Source organism: Portunus trituberculatus, chromosome 42, assembly GCF_017591435.1.
Source record: "Portunus trituberculatus isolate SZX2019 chromosome 42, ASM1759143v1, whole genome shotgun sequence".
Lineage (NCBI taxonomy): Eukaryota > Metazoa > Arthropoda > Malacostraca > Decapoda > Portunidae > Portunus > Portunus trituberculatus.
Window position 1 is genome coordinate 17,277,190 of NC_059296.1, and position 19,513 is coordinate 17,296,702.

Here is a 19,513-nt window from a genome sequence, read left to right on the forward strand (position 1 = left end):
CTATGCTAACTTGCTAAGGTGCTCTCTGAGATGACATTCTAATCTCGTATCATTACTAAGATCTTCCAAAAATTAGATGCAATCATGGGATTGAATCCTAATTTTCTATAAATATGATTCCTGAATTTCACCTTTACACTCTGGTGTCTGCAGTTATCAATGATTCTTTTCCATCTACTTTCTATTAATTTTTAGACTAGAAATAGCCATTATTTCTGTATGCAAAATCAAGTGATTAGTTCTTGTAAACATAACCTTGAATCTTCTTAATTTTCCACAATCAAGCACAATCTTAATTGTCACTCTCTAAATCCCCTAGTAATGAATCTCTCATTTTCTCTCATTGTAATATTTTTCAGCTGCAAGTAAACCTCAACTTTTGATATAATTTTCTATTATGTTTAAGTTCATTTTATTTTTTTCTAGATTCATGAATGCAGATTTCTTTACTTAGAAGTACACACATATATATATACTGCCTCTCCTAAAGCAGAGGATAGCCTAGGCAAACCACACTTCCACTCATTCACATCACTCCTTTAGCCCCTGGGTGCCTGACAAAGAAGAGAAAGTATTCCTATTCACACTTTACAGAAATCAGTTACACAACTTAGGTAAGGAGTTTGTTCTGAAATGAGGCTCCCTCATAAAAAGTACTCTTCCCTGCCACACCCACTTGGCCCACACCAGTGTGAGACCAGAGATGCGTAGTGCCTCAATCGAAGGTTGCAGGGCCATGTCATCCCTCACACATTCACAACTGCTCTCCATTCACTTTTTTCATGCACCATCATTCAAATAGTCTACTATCTATAAGTAATGATTTATATTTCTTTACTCCCTAAGAATATTAAAAATACAAAAATCTGCAACATTACCAAGGAAAATTTCTCCACAGATAATCTTAATTAGTGGGTGACACAAAACACATTTCATCAAAATATGATACAGCACATGATGCATTTTAGAGATAATTATAAGGATATACAGGTGTCCCTCGGTTAACGATCGACTACTTAACGATATTTCGCTCATACGATCCCTCCAAATTAATCCCTATTTTTTGGTTAACGATCGCCAAAATTCGGTTAACGATCGGATTGACCAATCGCAATCGCGATCGCAATCGCGATCGCAGCGCCTCCATCCACCCGCGGCCCGTGCAGTAAACACACCACAGTCTTTCCCGCTGTTTTGATTGTGCAACAACAACTCTATCACGCTCGCTCTAAACTTCTTTTTGTGCTTATTTGTGATCAAGTGAACTTAGTGATGGCTTCCAAGCGACCCAACGATTGTTCTCCACCGGGAGATAAGGCTAAAAATCGAGAAAGAGCATTGGCCTTGATATTAAGTTGAACATTGTGACTCGTCATGAGGGTGGTGAAGGGGTAAACTCTATTGCTCGTGCCCTTGGTTTATCTCAATCAACTGTATCAACAGTTCTCCAGAAAAAGTACAAGTGAAGCAGCAGGCCAACCAAGTCACAAACCTGCACAAACACACAACAACTCGTAACAGGGAACCGATTATGGAAAAATTGGAACGTTTGCTGAGGCTATGGATTGAAGACCACACACACCGCCGCATGCCTCTTTCTACCCAACTCGTTACTACTAAGGCACTGAGCCTGTGGGAGGACCTGAAACCAGAATTCAACATAGGCGAGACAGTGTCCTTCAAGGCCAGTAAGGGGTGGTTTGAACGTTTCAAACATCGTGGGAGTCTACACAACCTCAAGGTTAGTGGGGAGGCAGCGAGTTCGGATCAACCGCTGCAAACGCCTTCAAGCCTTTGCTTAAAGAGCGCATCGAGGAAGGAGGTTATTCAGCCAAGCAGGTTCTAAACTTTGACGAGACAGGCCTGTATTGGAAGAAGATGTCATCGAGAACGTTTATAGCAAAGGAGGAGAAGTCGGCACCAGGATTCAAGGCATCTAAAGACAGGTTAACATTATTGGTGGGGGGGAATGCCGCTGGTGATCTTAAGCTTAAACCATGCCTTATTTACCATTCCCAAAACCCAAGAGCTCTGTCTGGCTATATTAAGGAATATTTGCCCGTAGTATGGAAGGCAAACAAAAGGGTGGATGACGACTGTTATCATGCAAAGTTACGTGACAGGATACCTCTCCAAATTCCTAAAAGAATATGCTGCCCAAAACAACATTGCTAACAGATTTCTCTTGCTGTGTGACAACGCCCCAGCCACCCAGAGAGCATGAATGACTGGGCAGATAATATTGAGGTCATGTTTATGCCCCAAACACAACTGCCCTCATCCAGCCGATGGACCAAGGAGTCATCGCTACTTTCAAGGCCTATTACCAGCGGCGCACCATGAAACAGCTGTTGGCCTGCATTGACACCCCTGACAAGCCGACCATGAAACAATTTTGGAAGGATTATAACATTAAAAGGGATCGACAACATCGACGAGTCATGGAAGGAGGTGTCCAAGTCGGCAATGAATGGATGTTGGCGTAATTTGTGGCCTGAGTGCGTGGAACGTAAACAGGAAGTCCCTGTCGATGTTACAGCAGTAAGGAAAGACATCGTTCATATCTCCCATAAGGCAGGCTTCAATGAGGTGGACGAGAATGACGTACAAGAACTGCTGGACAGTCATTCTGAGCCTCTCTCCAACGACGACCTCATGGAGTTGGAGAAACAAAATACTTTGGAGGAAATGGAGGAGGACAAGGAGCCTGAAAGAACCCTCTCCGTCAAGATTTTCGAGGAGATTTTTAATCATATTAACCAGGCCATACATCTTCTCCAGGAGAATGACCCCAACCCAAACCGAAGTAATGGCGTGACTAATGCTATAGAAAATGACATGAAAGTGTATAAAGAACTATTTGAGGCAAAGAAAAGGATGGCAAAACAGACAGTCATCTCATCTTTCTTCAAACCACTCACCGCCCAAGCAACCCCATCCACATCCCAAGCAACCCCATCTACCGATCAAGCAACTCCATCCACCTCCCAAGCTACCCCATCCACCTCAAAAGCAATCCCATCTACTTCCATAGGAGTCATCTCGTCGTACTTCAAAGTTCGTCCTGCTACCTCGAAAAAAACTCCACCCACTTCCAAAACAACTCCATCCACCTCCAAAACAACTCCACCCACATCCAATCTATCCTTCACATCCACCGTAACCTTGAGTGACGATGAGGAGAGCCTGGATGACCCACCCCCACTGGAAAACGTATTCTCTCAAGAATTTGAAGGGTTTGAAGCAGCTGACCGAGTTTGGGTCGGGTGTGGGCATGATGAGATTTAATCCTCCAAGGCCCTGTGTCCTCGGGGCACAAAACAACACACTACGCATATCACATCCACTCCTCAAGGTAAGTACTACCAATTCTAAAGGTGTAAATAACAACTAACAACATAGAAAGTGTCGTTTATTTACGCATCGCGAAATACATGTATGTAGTTGATAATTTCAAATCCCTCAGTTAGCGATCGTTTCGGTTAGCGATCTGTTTTTGGGAAACGTAACCCTATCGTTAACCAAGGGATACCTGTATATCAGCAGATAAAACAATTATAAAAAAAAAAAAAAAATCTTGCAATGCAACTAAAAAAGAAAAAACAATTACCTCTGTAATCAAGTGCAATAACATGGTAATCCATTCTTCGAAGTTTATTATACAATTCAACTCTGTGACTCTCCGCTCTGGATCCTTTGTTACCATGTAAATACAAAATGATTGGCTGCTGCTGCTTCAGACTGCTTTCATACCAGACTGCCCACTCTCTCACATCATCAGGGACTGAGTGAATAAGTGAGCTTGGCAGTATATGCCTGCAATATACAAAATAATATAGAGGCAACTTTTATATCATAATTCATTATCCTATCATTTTATTTTCATACACTTGCATACAAAAATATAATCACTTCAACATTATTTCAATGTTTTATAATAATTCTGATACACTGTTATTAATTTTCATAATAGTAGAAATAAAAGAACTAAGAATATCAATCAGAATACAAGAATGTATCATACAAACAGTACACAAAATATAGAAAAGTTATTATAGTTTACAAGGTGCAGACAATAAAATAGAGTCCTACCATTATGTTTCAGTGGAATGGAATAAATAAGGCAAGTGGTGTTATCAGTGTGAAATACAATAAAGATTGCTGTTGGTGACACTGGAAAAGTCAGAAAGTTGTTTGGCTTGCTAGTAAGTGGTGAAACAGCTGACACTGGCAATAAATGTAAATTTCAGTTTTTGCTGTGCTGAATCTCAAGTATAAAGATACTCTTAATACAGGCTTTCTTCAAACTTACTACACGGCAGTATGGCAGCAAACTGTAAGTTTATTAGAGACTATACAGAAAGTGTAATTATTGCAATTACTGAATCATGGCTTGAAGAAAAAGACTTAGATAAAGCAGTTAATATTGATGGTTTTTCACATATAAGATCATACAAGAAATGTAAGGAAGCAGCAGGGAGGTGGAGTTGCTATTTACATTAACAAAAAACAGGTGCAAACAAGTGACCATTAAATTCGCTTTTTATAGTGATCATCTTGAATACCAAGTGGTGTCAAGTCATCTGTTTTATTTTTCCATGAGAATTTGGTTGTGGCTTTATTATCAATGTTTATGTACCATCCACTGCAAATGAGGCCATAGTTCATGATGAAATGTCAAAATGTATTCATTAATATGAAAGAGAGAATCCAGAAGTATAAAAATCATTCTAGGGGATTTTAATCATACAAGTCTGGATAAACTGCTCCCAAATTATGAACAGGTTAAATGTACAATGAGGTGAACATACTTTAGATAAAATGTACATACTGTAATATGAAAGACAAGTATCCTGTAATTAAGAAACCACCAATTGGTAATGCTGATCACAACATGTATAAGCATTTGTTGAAGCATGAAAAATGAACAATAATTACAGTAAGGAACTGAAACGAGGAACACAAGAAATGGTTACAAGGTTGTTTTGATTGTACAGACTGGTTGGTGTTGCATTACGAACCTAGTGATCTTAATGGTATGTCAGGGTATTTACATCCCACATTGGTGTATGTGTTGATATGATTGTACGTACCAGTTAGGGAGGTTATGGCTTATCCAAACAATAAACCATGGATAACCAACAATACAAAAATTTTGATTAATTAATGAAAAGAAACAACTAATCAACTTACATAATTGTACAGCAAAATTAATCCTACCTATCTGGATACAGTAAAATTAACTAATTTTGACTTTGAAATAAAAGTAACCATACTACTCACAGTTGATATACTTTTCACTTTATATAGATTATTATCTCACCAAACACATGAAGTACACTTACCATATTCCAATAGTAACATCTTTGTCTGTCTTAAGATAAAAATTACGACTTCCAGGAAGGCCCACATCTTCAGGCCTATTGAGGCTTATTGGTGTAGTAACTAAAAAGAAAAGAAAACAAAAAGAAAAATGATGCAGCATCCCTTAACATATCTCATCATCCTTACATTAAAATTTACACACACACACACACACGCACACACAAGACGCGGTCAAGGAAGGACGCACTGGCGCCGTTCCGACAATCAGCTGATCTTCACTACATACCTGTTGTACAGTTTTTACAGTGGCCTGGGCAGGTAGTGTGGACTCATTTTTTTTTCATGAAATCAATTATTAAGGAATGATGAGTGAAAAAGAGATTCCACCAAAATGCAGACATGAGACTATAGTCCATTCATCCAAAGAATCCAGGCCGAAACTGCTAGTTCAGTTGGCAGCCCTGCCCACCCCCGCCACTACTAAACCTTCCCGACACTTAAATATTCTTCAAGTACATTTATTTTTCTTCACTTAACTCAATAGATGTACAAGTTTATAGTTTGAAGAAAAATAAATGTACTTGAAGAAAATCTAAGTGTCGGGAAGGTTCAGTGGCGGCGGGGGTGGGCAGGGCTGCCAAGGGCTGCCAACCAAACTAGCAGTTTCGGCCTGGATTCTTTGAATGAACGGACTATAGAGAAGGAATGAAAGCTGATGATGACTTTGCTGGTGAGGGAGAGCGCGTATTCGAAGGCTTCTATATGACGAATACTTCATTACTTAAGGGGAGAGTCCGGTTTGGAGACCCCAAAAATATAAAAAAAATGACTTTTTGTGAAAATAATATATTTGGTAGGTATACATTTTGGCAACTATCTCGCAAAGATTTAAAAGGAAACTTGCGATAGTTTCCCTTTAAATCCCGCTTAAAGGTCCCGCGCTCAACCACGTGCAGCTGTGCGTTTGTTTACATCAGCAGAGTAAGTTTTTTTCCACCCAATTCTACGAAAAAACGCTAAAATCTGAACTTTTAATACATGTGCATGTATTATCAGATTGAAGATGATAAAAAAAAACTCATAGTAAATCTGAAAAAAGGTTCCTAGTGTGTTTTAACGGGATCGCGATCCATCAATAAACTTTATCAGCCCATATCTCAAAACATAAGTTATTCCCCTTCTAACGTTAACCTTGGAGCCAGTTTTAGCTTGATTTCAATGAAACAAAGACTAAAAGGCAGAGGAATACTTTCTCTTCAAATCATCGTCGCTGTTTTTTTATGTATGTCTGGTTTAATTTTATATTAATATTTTTTTGGTCAAAAAAAGGCAAAAAAAAACACATTTAAAAAAAAAATCATAAAACAAATTCAAAAGCTGAAATGAAAACTCTAACGACGAAGAAACATTTCATATTATAACGTCTCTAAGTCACAGAAAAATGAAGGTTGTGGGGCCAATAATAACGACGGAGATTCGCTTTTAAATTTTCGTTGTAGTTGTAGCTGGAGGGGGGGGAGGGGGACAAGAATGGGGGTCAATGTCTAATGTTGATGTAAATGATGCCAATACTTCACAACATAAAAATCAGAGCGATTCATGCATATTTACCGGAGATATGGCACCCCCGATCTAAACCGGACTCCCCCCTTAAGAGAGTGTTAAATATTGAACATAAACTAGATAAATTGATAAAGGAGAATAAAGAAATGAAAGAGAATGAAGAACAGGAAAAAGAGTTTATAAAACTGAGAGAAAGGATAAAAAAAGTGGAAGAAAACGAAGCTACGCTAAGAGTGGAAAACGAAGAACTAAAAAAGGAAGTAGCTAACTACAAAAAGCAGATGGAAGAAGGACTCGGTAAAGCCAAAAAAGAAAAAAAGAAGCGGAACGATCTGGTAAACAAGGAAGAGAAAAGAGTACAGAACATGATTAAAAAAGAAGTACAAGCATGGAGAGTCCAACATAAGAAAGATAAGGCTGATATTCAGGAGGTGATTCAAGAAAAAGAAGAAAATATGACAAACAAAATGATAGGAGTCCTCAAGACAAAAGAAAATCTAGTTAGAGAAATTGCAGAAAAAAAGAAGAGTGTAGTCGTATTTGGAATAAGAGAAAAAAATTTAAAATATAGAACAAAAAGAGAAAAAAAAAGAATGAAATCAGTCAAAGACCTACTAAAAAATCTAAACGAAGAAGATAGGCAGAACTTAGAAGAAGTGGAAGAAATAAGCAACAGGAGAAATATTATATAGAACAACAAAACTTAGAGAAACAGAAGGCTGCAAGGATATCTATATTAAGAAAAATAGAAATGAGGAAGGAAGAGATACAATGAACTGGCAGCAGCAGTAAGGGAAAAGAATAATGAAAGGTCAGAAGAGGAAAAAAAGGCATTTTTGGGGGAAAATTCTATGAGACAGGATAAGGAGATGGTATATAAAAGAGAAGGAAGAGAAAAAAGTGGAACAAATTTAACTAAAAATGATAAAGGCAAAAGACTAGAAATTATGTATACGAACATAGACAGGGTTTTATCAAGTAAACTAGAATTAAGAGATTACATAAATAAAGAAAATCCAGATATTGTATGCCTGGCTGAAACAAAACTAAATAAGGCAATCAAAATAGACTTGGATAATAGGTATAATGTATGGAGAAGAGACAGAGTGGGTAAAGGAGGAGGAGGAGTCATGATTATGTTAAGGAAGGAGATAGTGATAAACCAAGTGGAATGTGGGGAAGAAAAAGCAGAAGTACAATATGTTAAGATGCATATTAATAAAAAAGAGTTAACAATCATTGTAACATATGTGCCACCAAAAACAAATTCATGGACCAATCAAGAATATAAAGACATGATAGATGACACAATAACGAGTCTAACGAGAATTGTTAAAGAAAGGAAAAAAGTGGTATTAAAAGGACATTTCAACTGTAAAAAAGTGGACTGGGAAAATTATGAAAGTGGTATGGGGGAAGAAGCCTGGGGAGAAAGATTCTTGAACCAAATGATAGACAATATAATGGACCAGAGAGTAAAGGAATGCACAAGATTCAGAGGAAATGACAAGTCGGCGAGATTGGACCTAGTTTTTACAAGGGGTATACAAATGAATGATGATATAAGATATACGTAAGTGCCCATTGGGAAAGAGTAACCATGTAATATTAGAAATAGATATAAAAGAGGGAAAGGAAGATAGAGACGATTCATACAAAGGAGACCGATTAAATTACAGAAAGGCTGATATTGAGAATCCCAAGAACTATTTTAAAAACATAAACTGGGAGAAGATGGAAAACTCAGAGACGATGCAAGAGAAATATAACTTATTTCTGGAAATATACAAAACAGGAGTCAGGGAATATGTCCCGAAATATAGACCTAAAGAAGAAGGAAAGAAAGATTGGTTTAATGCAAGGTGTGCTAGGGCAAAGGACAAAAGACATGGAGCATGGAAAAGGTGGAGGAGAAATAGAAATCCAGCAAAAAGGAAAACTTCAAGGCAGTGAGAAATAAATATGTTAAGGTGAGGAAGGAAGAGGAAAAGAACTTTGAAAAGGACATTGTCGAAAAATGTAAGGAGCAACCAAAATTGTTCTATAGGTTCATAAATGGAAAAATTAGGCAAAGAAAAACAATAGAAAAGTTAAAAGGAGAGAACGGGATGGTGGAAGACCCAAAAAGTATGGCAGAACTATTAAACAATAAATTCCAGGAAGTCTTTACTAAGGAATCCAAATTTGAAAGGCCACAGGGTAATAGAGAGACAATCTATATGAAAGAGATTAAAGTAACCAAGCTTGAAATAAAAGAGTTAATGAAGGAACTGGATGAAGAGAAGGTAATGGGACCAGGGGCCGTACTTATAAAACTCCACAAAGATGCCGTCTTAGTTAGGAAAAGTACTTAACCTACGAGACTTAAGCGCTAAGAATCTTTCCTAGCAGGATGCTTTGTTAAGTAACCGTCTTTAGGCGCTTACACCGCTAACCGCTAACATGAGCAGACATTATGTAATGTTTTTTGAGGAATTTTGCAAGAAACGGGTAAAAATATGTAATTATTATATTTTAAATAAAAAACATTTATTTAGTTAGTTTTCAACAATCATCTCTTCATTTTACCCTTGATAATTGAAGGTATAAATTTACCACCACTGTTGTCATCTTGTCAAACCAACAATCATTTGGCGCCAACTTCGACTGCGCACCATGGCTACTCAAGACAAGAAGAGGAACAGGAAGACGAACTGGACGCCTTCATCTGGCCCACCTATACAAAATTTCTAAAAATACTCCGGAGCGACTTCTCCACAGCTGGCTGCTCTAAGGAAGCCAGAAATGCTGCTTGGAGGACCAATAGTGCGGAGGTGTTTGCCGTGTCAGACATTCTCCGCATTGAGGAGTGCCAGAAACATTGGCATATTATAAAATCTGAGGCATGACGGAACACCACCAGCAAGCAGAGAGAAGCCATGACTGCCACAGGTAAGAGTTATTAATTTGGGAGCTATTTTTTGTGTGATATTTGTGTGTGTTGCAGCAAGATTTTCATATTTTTGAGCTTGATAGAAATTTCATAGTTTCACTGTAACAAAAGATATGATTTATCTTATTACTCGTATTCCTTTTAAGCACTGAATAGGTAAGGCAATTTCACTTAAAGAAAAGTATTTGTTTATGGTTATTTATTTTTTGCAAGGAAGCTTACTAGTATTTGAGTAAATACTAAGTTTCAGCAGGTCTACTGTTAAGGTCACTTGAGATTTAGATCATGGAACCTAACCACTTTAAGGAATAAATTTCAGTAAACTGTTCCTGTTTTAAGTTTGGAAGCAGCAACATTGAAAGTTTTGTACTAGTGATTAATATATTAAAGTGCCAGCCATTTCCTGCATTTTTTTTTTCTTTTTTTGTGAAGTGGATGCATTTATTTATTGCACACACTAATTATGATGCAATGTCTACCTCTGACAAATAATATTACTCCAACCACACATCTGAGTTACATATGTTATGTGAAAACACACTTTATAAATTATTTATTTCTATTTGCAATTCATTAGCAATAAGATTATATACTTTCCAGGTGGTGGACCTCCTGCCAACCCTCCTCTCTCCCAGCTCGATGAGTTAATCTTTGAGATTTTGGACCCCAAGAATGTCTCTATTCATGGGTGTACCAATAAGGCAAGCATCATTGAATGCACCTTCCTTAACAAAGGATAAGCCACTTGTAGATATAGCAATATTAGGCCATAATGTTGTCTCAAATGTCTGCAATCCAAAATACTCGTGTTCCCAGTTAGTTTACAACTTACAGCTATACACAATGGTAAATTTGTTATCTAGTGTTGAGAAAATTTCATTTATTTATTTATTATTTTTTTTTTTATTCCTTAACCAAACAGATAAAACAGTAATAAGAAAAGAAAAAAAAAACTAATAAAGTTAACTTAATTCCTATCCCTTCTCCCCATTCATAAGTATGGTGTTGTAGTGGGTGAATGTGTTAATGATAATGAGTCTTAGGTATTTACAGTTTCTTAGACATGGGCTTCCTTCAAACAGAATAGGATTTAAGTCAAACACATTGTACCCTTAGCTAGATTTACTGGTTTCTGTTACTTTTGTCCTTAGCAATAAAACCAAAAACATTATCAGCTTAGTTTCTGAAGTTAGAACTAATGATGCCAGCAGTGTTCAGGCAGCAGATGATGCTGGGGAAGTGGCAGAGGTAGCCCAACAGAGAGAAGTGGTGACCGAGGCAGTGGGTGTTGAGGAGGAGGCACCTGCCACACCACTTCCAGCACCAGTGATGTGGCACCAACAGGGGCCAGACTTGCCTGGTACATCACTGGTCTATGTGGATGAGGAGGAGATCATCCACCTGCAGAAGAAAAGGAAGCTTGAGCTTGCACTCCTTTAAGAATCTATAACGGCTCAGGAAAGGAAGCAAGAAGCAGAACAGGCTAAGTACATGTACTACACACAAAAAGTAGAGTACCAGAAACAAACAAATAAAAAATAGTAATAAAGATATAAATAATGTACTATTTGTTTTTGTTTGTAACCAATCAACCAAATATTAGTGTTAACACAAAATTAACTGCAGTTTCTATATGCTCAACCTACAATCTACTTACTTCAGGTATGAAAAAAAAAAAAAAAAAATCTACTTACATGAGATTAACACCAATCTCAGCAGTCATGACACTGGTGTCTCATCACTCAGCAATGCTGTAAAAGAAAGACATTGATTTACTGCTTGATGTTGTATCACACATTATATATATATATATATATATATATATATATATATATATATATATATATATATATATATATATATATATATATATATATATATATAGATAGATAGATAGATAGATAGATAGATAGATAGATAGATAGATAGATAGATAGATAGATAGATAGATAGATAGATAGATAGATAGATAGATAGATGACTACAGAACAATTGATAATGTAGTCAATGCCACACTCATAAAAATAAGTGAAAAAATAATTAAGAGAGAATCATCTAAGTTAGTTGTGAAAGTGTGTTAATTATTTTTTTAGATGTTGCTGAGATACACATTCATCATAATCCATTTAAATATTGTAAGGCTGAACAGTAATACTGTGGTATCTGTGAAGAACTGTGGGTGACTGGCAGAGAGTGAGACAAGGAAGATGAAATCACCAACATAACAGTGCACACACAACAAAACAAGACATATAAATGTAAATAACAAAGTAACAGAGGAGAAAAAACTGAAGAATGCTACTATAATCAGCATTATGGGTTGTGTTACTTACTTTAAGTGAAGCACAACAAATTCATCCCTGTAAAGGATTCCTTCATGGCGACTTTGAACTTTCTGTGCTGGGGGTCGCTCCTCATTGCCTCCATCCTCGGCTGCAGCAAGATGTTCTTCCTCAGGAAGAATGATGTTTCTTGCTTTGCAGATGTTGTGCAGCAATGCACAAACCTCTACAATTTGGCAGACCTTGGGTGGAGGACCAACTTGGATTTCACTGTGTAGCATGTGAAAATGTGGCTTCAGCTGCCTGATGCCTCTCTCAACAATGCTGTAGGTTTTCTTGTGGGCCCTGAAATTAACATAGAATTCAATCTTACAATGCAGTACTTGAAAGTGGTATGATGCATTAATTTAATTTCTGCAAACATTTAGGTTATGTCATGTATAAGGTTAAGGTAAGATTCATTGTTTGATAATGATTTGTGACATGGTAGCTTAAACATTATGAAACATATAAAAAAAAATCTCTAGTATAACATTGGTTAGGTTAATATATTCACATGAAAACTTAGAATAAAAAGAAGAAACTCTTAAATATTTGGAAATTTTCTTGTTGTATTGGTGATTCAACCAACACACCTTACATAATCATAGCCCTTTAAGGGGGATCCAAAGGGGGAAAAGCGTACACAATGTTAAATTACTTTACCTTATTGGTTGTTCTGGTCAAGATTCAAAATGTTAAGTTACTCTACCTTAATGGAGGATGATGCTAACCCAATGAGGAGGTTACAAAATGTTAGGTTAGGTTACTTCATCTTATGGAGGAATCCAGTATGGTAGGGGGGAGGGTCAAGATTGTGTGAAACTGCAATAATACTTCCAAATTACCTAATTCATTAATTTAGCACTTTATATTAGTTTATATGAAAAAGTGTAACTATAGGAGGTAAATAATTAGTTTTGTGTTTAGTGTGATGTGGGGTAATTAATTAGATAACTCTTTATCTAAATTTTACTACTCAGTAACTTACCTGTTATAAGAAGACTGTGCTCCAGGCTGTGGTCTGAGGTATGGAGTCAGTAGCCACTTCTTGCTGGGATAGCCACTATCTCCCAGTAAGTGACACCCAGCTGGGACGATGCCGCTGTCAAATATCGTGCAGAGTCCACTTTGAGCAAGTATTCTTGCATCGTGAACCAATCCCGGCCACTTTGCAACCACATCAATAATGTGGTATCAAGCATCAAACACAAACTGCACGTTGATGCTGTGGTATCTCTTCCTGTTGACAAACTCTACCTTAAACTCTCTAGGAGCCACAATCATCACGTGCATCCCATCAATGGCACCAATCTTTCCTATAGCGAGGTACTGCAGTGAAGATAACTTGCATCTTGGGGAGAGAGGCCTTGTTCCTTGCAGTTGGTCTCTTCAGCCTTTCCCGCACCAAATTTGTCACGAAAATGATACCAGCAGGATCCTGCCAATACCTCTTCACCAGCTCACGGTCATCTAGCTCATTCAGGACGTCCTTCCTCTCACGAAACGACCGTCTCTGTCGCAGGTGGTGGCGGTGCGGTTCCTATCGGGCGGCCATGTTTACTTTTAGGATGAAATCTTAGGAGCGCATCTTACTGCTAAAACACCTCGGGAGGTGTTTTAGTGGTAAGACGCATCTTTAGGGCTTAGGATGCCGTCTTAAGGATTTAAGACTCGAATTCCGCCATTTTTGTGATTTAGGACAACTTCTTACCGTTAGGACGTCATCTTAGTGTTTATAAGTACGGGCCCAGATGAAGTCTCAGGCAGAATACTGAAAGAATGTAGGGAAGAACTAGCAAGTCTTATATACATCATAAAATACTCAATAGAAAATGGAACAGTACCAGTAGAATAGAAAAGAGCTGAGGTGGTTCCCATATATAAAAGCGGAAGGAAGGCAGAACCTTTAAATTACAGACCGGTATCACTAACTAGTGTAATATGCAAGATGTGTGAAGAATAATAAAGAAACAATGGATCGAGTTCCTTGAAGACAACAAATTAATATCAAATAACCAATTTGGTTTTAGAAAAAGACGGTCGTGTGTAACAAATTTACTAAGTTTCTACTCTAGAATAGTTGATAGATTACAAGAGAGAGAGGGATGGGTTGACTGCATTTATTTGGATTTAAAAAAGGCGTTTGATAAAGTGCCACATATAAGATTACTACGGAAGTTAGAGAAGAAGGGCGGCTTAAAAGGAAGCACATTGAGATGGATAGTAAATAATTTGAGGGGGAGAGAAATAAGGACGGTAGTTAAAGATATGAAGTCCAAGTGGAGAGCAGTAGAAAGCGGAGTGCCGCAGGGGGTCAGTATTTGCGCCAATACTTTTCCTCACATATATAAACAACATGCCAGAAGGAGTGAACAGCTACATAAATCTGTTTGCGGACGATACGAAACTGTGTATAGTTATAAAGCAAAAAGAGGATTGTGAAATACTGCAGGAAGACTTAAATAAGATCTGGGAATGGAGTAAAAAGTGGGAAATGGAATTCAATGTGGACAAAAGCCATGTCATGGAAATGGGAAAGAGTGAAAGATGACCTGTGGGAATCTATAAGATGGGAGATGGAATAGAACTGGAGAAAGTAAAAAAGGAAAAGGACTTAGGAGTGACGATGGAAGAAAACAATCAACCTGTAAGCCATATTGATAGAATTTTCAGAGAGACATATACAGGCAACCCCCGTTTAATGAAGGTTCACACAACGAAATTTCGCTACAACGAAGGTTTCATTTTACTACCATCTGGTCGTTTAACGAACACCAAACTTGCTTTAACGAAGTTTTATCCAGGTAATTTTTTTCCAAATTTGAAAGCCCCACCATATCACGCAAGCTGACAGGCTTTTGAATACACCAGGAGCTGCTGGTACTAAGGCCTGCCTCAGGAAAAATCCTGGGACACCTATAGAATAGAGATCAAGATCAAGATCAAGCCTCTCGTGGACAACACGCGCAACACTCACTCCCCAGTCAAAACATAACAGCATCAGCAGCAGCTTGTCTTCCCTAGCTCAACTTGCCACCAAAATGCCCTGCAATTGGCCTAGTGTTCATAAGAAGACCAGGAAATCTCTTACTTTCCAAGTGAAGGTAGATATTATTCACAGACACGAGAGAGGCCAGAAAACTATAGCAGTGCTGGCCACCATCTTGACTCCATATTGTACTGTCTCTATTTTCAAGTCAGCAGACTCTATTAAGAAGGCTGGTGAGACCGTATCTTCCTTGCAAGCTAAAAGAACCACCTGAACTCATGACTCTACAATGGATAAAATGGAAAGCCTTGTGGAAATGTGGTACATAAGTTTTGTATGCAGTACAATGATGCGCACTTTGTTTACATTCCACAGGTTGCCGGTTAGTGTCTTTCCCGTTTCACTCTCCCTCCCTTCATAAAGTTAAGATCATCAACATTATAAAGTTACGTGCATACATACATTAGTGTACATTATAATGACTTAAATTAAACTACCTAAATGTTTAACTTCATAATTTTTACTTTCATTAATCCTTTTACTGTACTATGATGCACTCTCCCTTTGCTTACTCTCAATGGAAGTTCAAATCAGGGGTTAAACTTGTTATAATCGATTTGCTTAATGAAGTTTCGCTTCGCTTAACGAAGTGTTTTTAAGGAACGTAACCCCTTCGTTAAACGGGGTTTGCTTGTACTTTGCTAAGGAATATTGGATTAGCATTTCACTACATGGACATACTACATATGATGAAGAAATTGATAAGTACTATAATAAGACCCAGATTGGAATATGCAGGAATAGTGTGGATCCCCCATAAAAAGAAACACATAAGGAAGTTGGAGAGACTACAAAAAATGGCTACAAGAATGGTTCCAGAATTTGAAGAGATGACATATGAGGAGAGACTAAAGGCTATGGATCTACCAACACTGGAACAGAGAAGGGAGAGAGGGGATCTGATACAAGTTTATAAATTGATCAATGGAATGGACCAAGTGGATAATAAGAAACTGATCCTGAGAGAAGAATATGACATTCGAAGCACAAGATCGCATAGTAAAAAGCTGAGAAAGGGAAGATGTCTGAGAGATGTTAAAAAATATAGTTTCCTGTAAAGATGTGTTGAGACGTGGAACAGTTTGAGTGAAGAAGTGGTGTCAGCAACGAGTGTGCATAGTTTTAAAGGAAAATTGGATAAGTGTAGATATGGAGATGGGGCCACACGAGCATAAAGCCCAGACCCTGTAAAACTACAACTAGGTAAATATACACACACACACACACACACACACACACACACACACACACACACACACACACACACACACACACACACTGGAAGAAAGTAAAAAAGGAAAAGTGACGATGGAAGAAAACAATCAACCGGTAAGCCATATTGATAGAATTTTCAGAGACATATAATTTGCTAAGGAATATTGGATTAGCATTTCACTACATGGACAAAGAAATGATGAAGAAATTGATAAGTACTATAATAAGACCCAGATTGGAATATGTAGGAGTTGTGTGGACCCCTCATAAAAAGAAACACATAAGGAAGTTGGAGAGACTACAAAAAATGGCTACAAGAATGGTTCCAGAATTTGAAGGGATGACATGAGGAGAGACTAAAGGCTATGGATCTACCAACCCTGGAACAGAGAAGGGAGAGAGGGCATCTGATACAAGTTTATAAATTGATTAACAGAATGGATCAAGTGGATAATGAGAAACTGATCTTGAGAGAAGAATATGACATTCGAAACACAAGATCACATAGTAAAACACTGAGGAAGGGAAGATGTCTGAGAGATGTTAAAAAATTTAGTTTCCCACAAAGATGTGTTGAGACTTGGAACAGTTTGAGTGAAGAAGTGGTGTCAGCAACAAGTGTGCATAGTTTTAAAGAAAAATTGGATAAGTGTAGATATGGAGACAGGGCCACATGAGCGTAAAGCCCAGGCCCTGTAAAACTACAACTAGGTAAATACAACTAGGTAAATACACACACACACACAAAGAGAAGAAAAAGAAATAGAAACAAAAGGGATTTCAATGCAAGTCATCTGTTATTTGAAGTTCACAAAGGTTGATCATTTAGTCTATCTTCCACCATTTCAAGCACTAAGTCCTATGAGAGAACACTTAAGTATATGTTTAAGTATCCAAACTTCCAGTCTTCCTAATGCATCCCTTTTCTTACACATTATTGGATTTACCTATTGAGGGATTTATTGAGAGTGAGATTTGTTATCTTGTGTTCTCTTTTCCTCTCTCAAAACAATACAACTGTGGTTATTTTTTATGTCTGCTAAATTTTTGCAGCAAAGTCTATTTGCTACATCATTTTTTAGCACTGATTCTTTGGCAAAAAGTTTCTTGTACAAATGCAGGAGAGTCAAGATAAGTAGGAGCTGACAAAGTTTCCTGCACAAATGCAGAAATTAAGATAGTTAGGAGCTCTTTTCAGGCCTATGGCACAATACAATGGTGATATGTAGTGGCAGAGCTTTCATAATCCTCCACTGGTGCCTTAACTACCTTTAGGATACTTCACTCACCCCATTTCCCCCTTACTATAGCTGGCCTCCCCAAACTAAATTTCATTTCCTTTGAGTATCATACTCATTTTGTGAATATTTACTTGGCTTTTTCATCACTGGATAGGAGGATGACAGAGTCTTAAAAATTCAAATGGACTATGAATAAAGAAGGCAATGCAAGTGAAAGCCACAGAGGGAGCTGTAAATGTTTGTCAATTTTTGCTCAAGGAATCAGCATGATACTCTTCAGTAAAAGGTGGTATATAATGAAGAAATTTCTCCTGAACGCAATATTGCTATCAAATTTTAGATGAAGCAACATTCTATCCCAAGCTGTCGGCAAAAGACAAAAGGATCTTGACATCATATAGATTGTGTGTATATCTCCATAATGCCCAGCCAGTAATGTCCAGCAACTATACCTTGAATGACAACTTTTTAACTCTTTCTTCTCCATCTTTTATAAATTTCATCACTATTAAATAGATTTCTTAAAATGACAATTATTATAAAATTTCTTGAAAATATACTGTATTACACCATATATATACATAACATTGCAAATGTCCATTTCAAGTGCAGAAAATTTTGTGTATTCATAAGTTAATGCTATTTGAAGTATATTGAGTCAACCAAGACCTGTGAGGTTAAGGTTCATAAGCTCATAATAAAGAAATAAAATAAATGAAAATATTGGGAGAAGCTGCAGTCAGCAATACAGCACTCAAATCAACACAAAAACCATTGTCAAATCAAGCATACAAAGTCAATAAAAATCATGGAAATTATACCATGAAAAGCATGACACAAAAATCACTACCTTACGCAGATACAACTAAGAAATATTAACAAATACTTCTCACCCACCAATAAACAAGTGAAAGCTGCTCATTCCTAAATTACAGCATATAAGCCAAACAAATTAAACCTAAATAATCTTGATATAACTTCTGAAAAATAAAAATTAAATACCATCACTTCATACCTGTGTTAAGGAACAAAAAGAATCGCTGTAGACCCGGTGAATAGTGGAAGACAAGAGGCACTACAACACATACTACAAATGTTAGCGTCACAGCACCAGCCACTACTGACTTCCACAATCTGAAAAAAAAAAGAGCACATGTATTCTGAAACATATATACAGCATTTGCCAGCAGATTATATGCACCTTAGCATGACACATTCCTGGTCTGCAAGTAAGTTTTCAATAGAAAATTTATCAGTAGTAAAGTATTTTAATGCAATCGAAATAAAAATACAAGCAACCCCCCATTAACGAACATTCACACAACGAAATTTCGCTACAACGAACGTTTCCTTTTACTACTATCTGCTCGTATAACGAACACCAAATTTGCTTTAACGAAATTTTATCCAGGTAGTTTTTTCCAAGTTTGAAAGCCCCGCCGTATCACGTAAGCCGACAGGCCTTTGAATACACACCAGCCCCTCTCGTGGACAAAACGCGCATAACTCACTCCCTTACCTTTCCCTGCTCTTAGTTCAAAACAATAACAGCTTCCAGCAGCAGCTCGTCTCCCCTCGCTCAACATGCCACCAAAACGCCCTGCAACCAGCCCTGCAATGTCGCCTAGCATTGCTAAGACGACCAGGAAGTCTCTTACCCACAAAGTGAAGCTGGATATTATTCACAGACACGAGAGGCAAGAAAACTAATGGCATTGCTTGTCACCATGGCTTGACTCCATCTACTGTCTCTACTATTTTCAAGTCAGCAGACTCTATTAAGAAGGCTGGTGAGACCATATCCTCCTTGCAAGCTAAATGAACCACCCAAACTCGTAACACTGCAATGGATAAAATGGAAAGC

At 37.5% G+C, this 19,513-nt stretch overlaps 1 protein-coding gene and 1 long non-coding RNA gene across 9 annotated transcripts in view; one reads left to right on the plus strand and one right to left on the minus strand.

Annotated features, from left to right (window-relative positions):
• Positions 1 to 19,513, minus strand: part of LOC123517313 (lysophosphatidylserine lipase ABHD12-like) — a 124,464-nt gene that overhangs the window by 81,322 nt on the left and 23,629 nt on the right. For 6 of the 8 annotated variants that reach the window (XR_006678430.1, XR_006678431.1, XR_006678432.1 and 3 more), the window contains exons 2-4: positions 18,665 to 18,783; positions 5,346 to 5,445; positions 3,611 to 3,816 (exon numbers count right to left, since the gene is read on the minus strand). Coding sequence is in view for 2 of the 8 variants with exons in the window: in XM_045277284.1 (XP_045133219.1) it covers positions 3,611 to 3,816; positions 5,346 to 5,445; positions 18,665 to 18,783 (425 nt within the window). In the remaining 6 variants the exon portion in view is untranslated. Of the gene's footprint in view, positions 1 to 3,610; positions 3,817 to 5,345; positions 5,446 to 10,927; positions 11,222 to 11,514; positions 11,572 to 12,153; positions 12,448 to 13,132; positions 13,685 to 13,855; positions 13,916 to 18,664; positions 18,786 to 19,513 lie in introns of those variants that run through there. The other 2 variants (XR_006678435.1, XR_006678434.1) reach the window with 2 other exon arrangements.
• Positions 9,784 to 11,384, plus strand: LOC123517315. The gene is made up of 2 exons (XR_006678436.1): positions 9,784 to 9,819; positions 10,421 to 11,384. It is a non-coding gene; the product is annotated as an uncharacterized LOC123517315 (long non-coding RNA).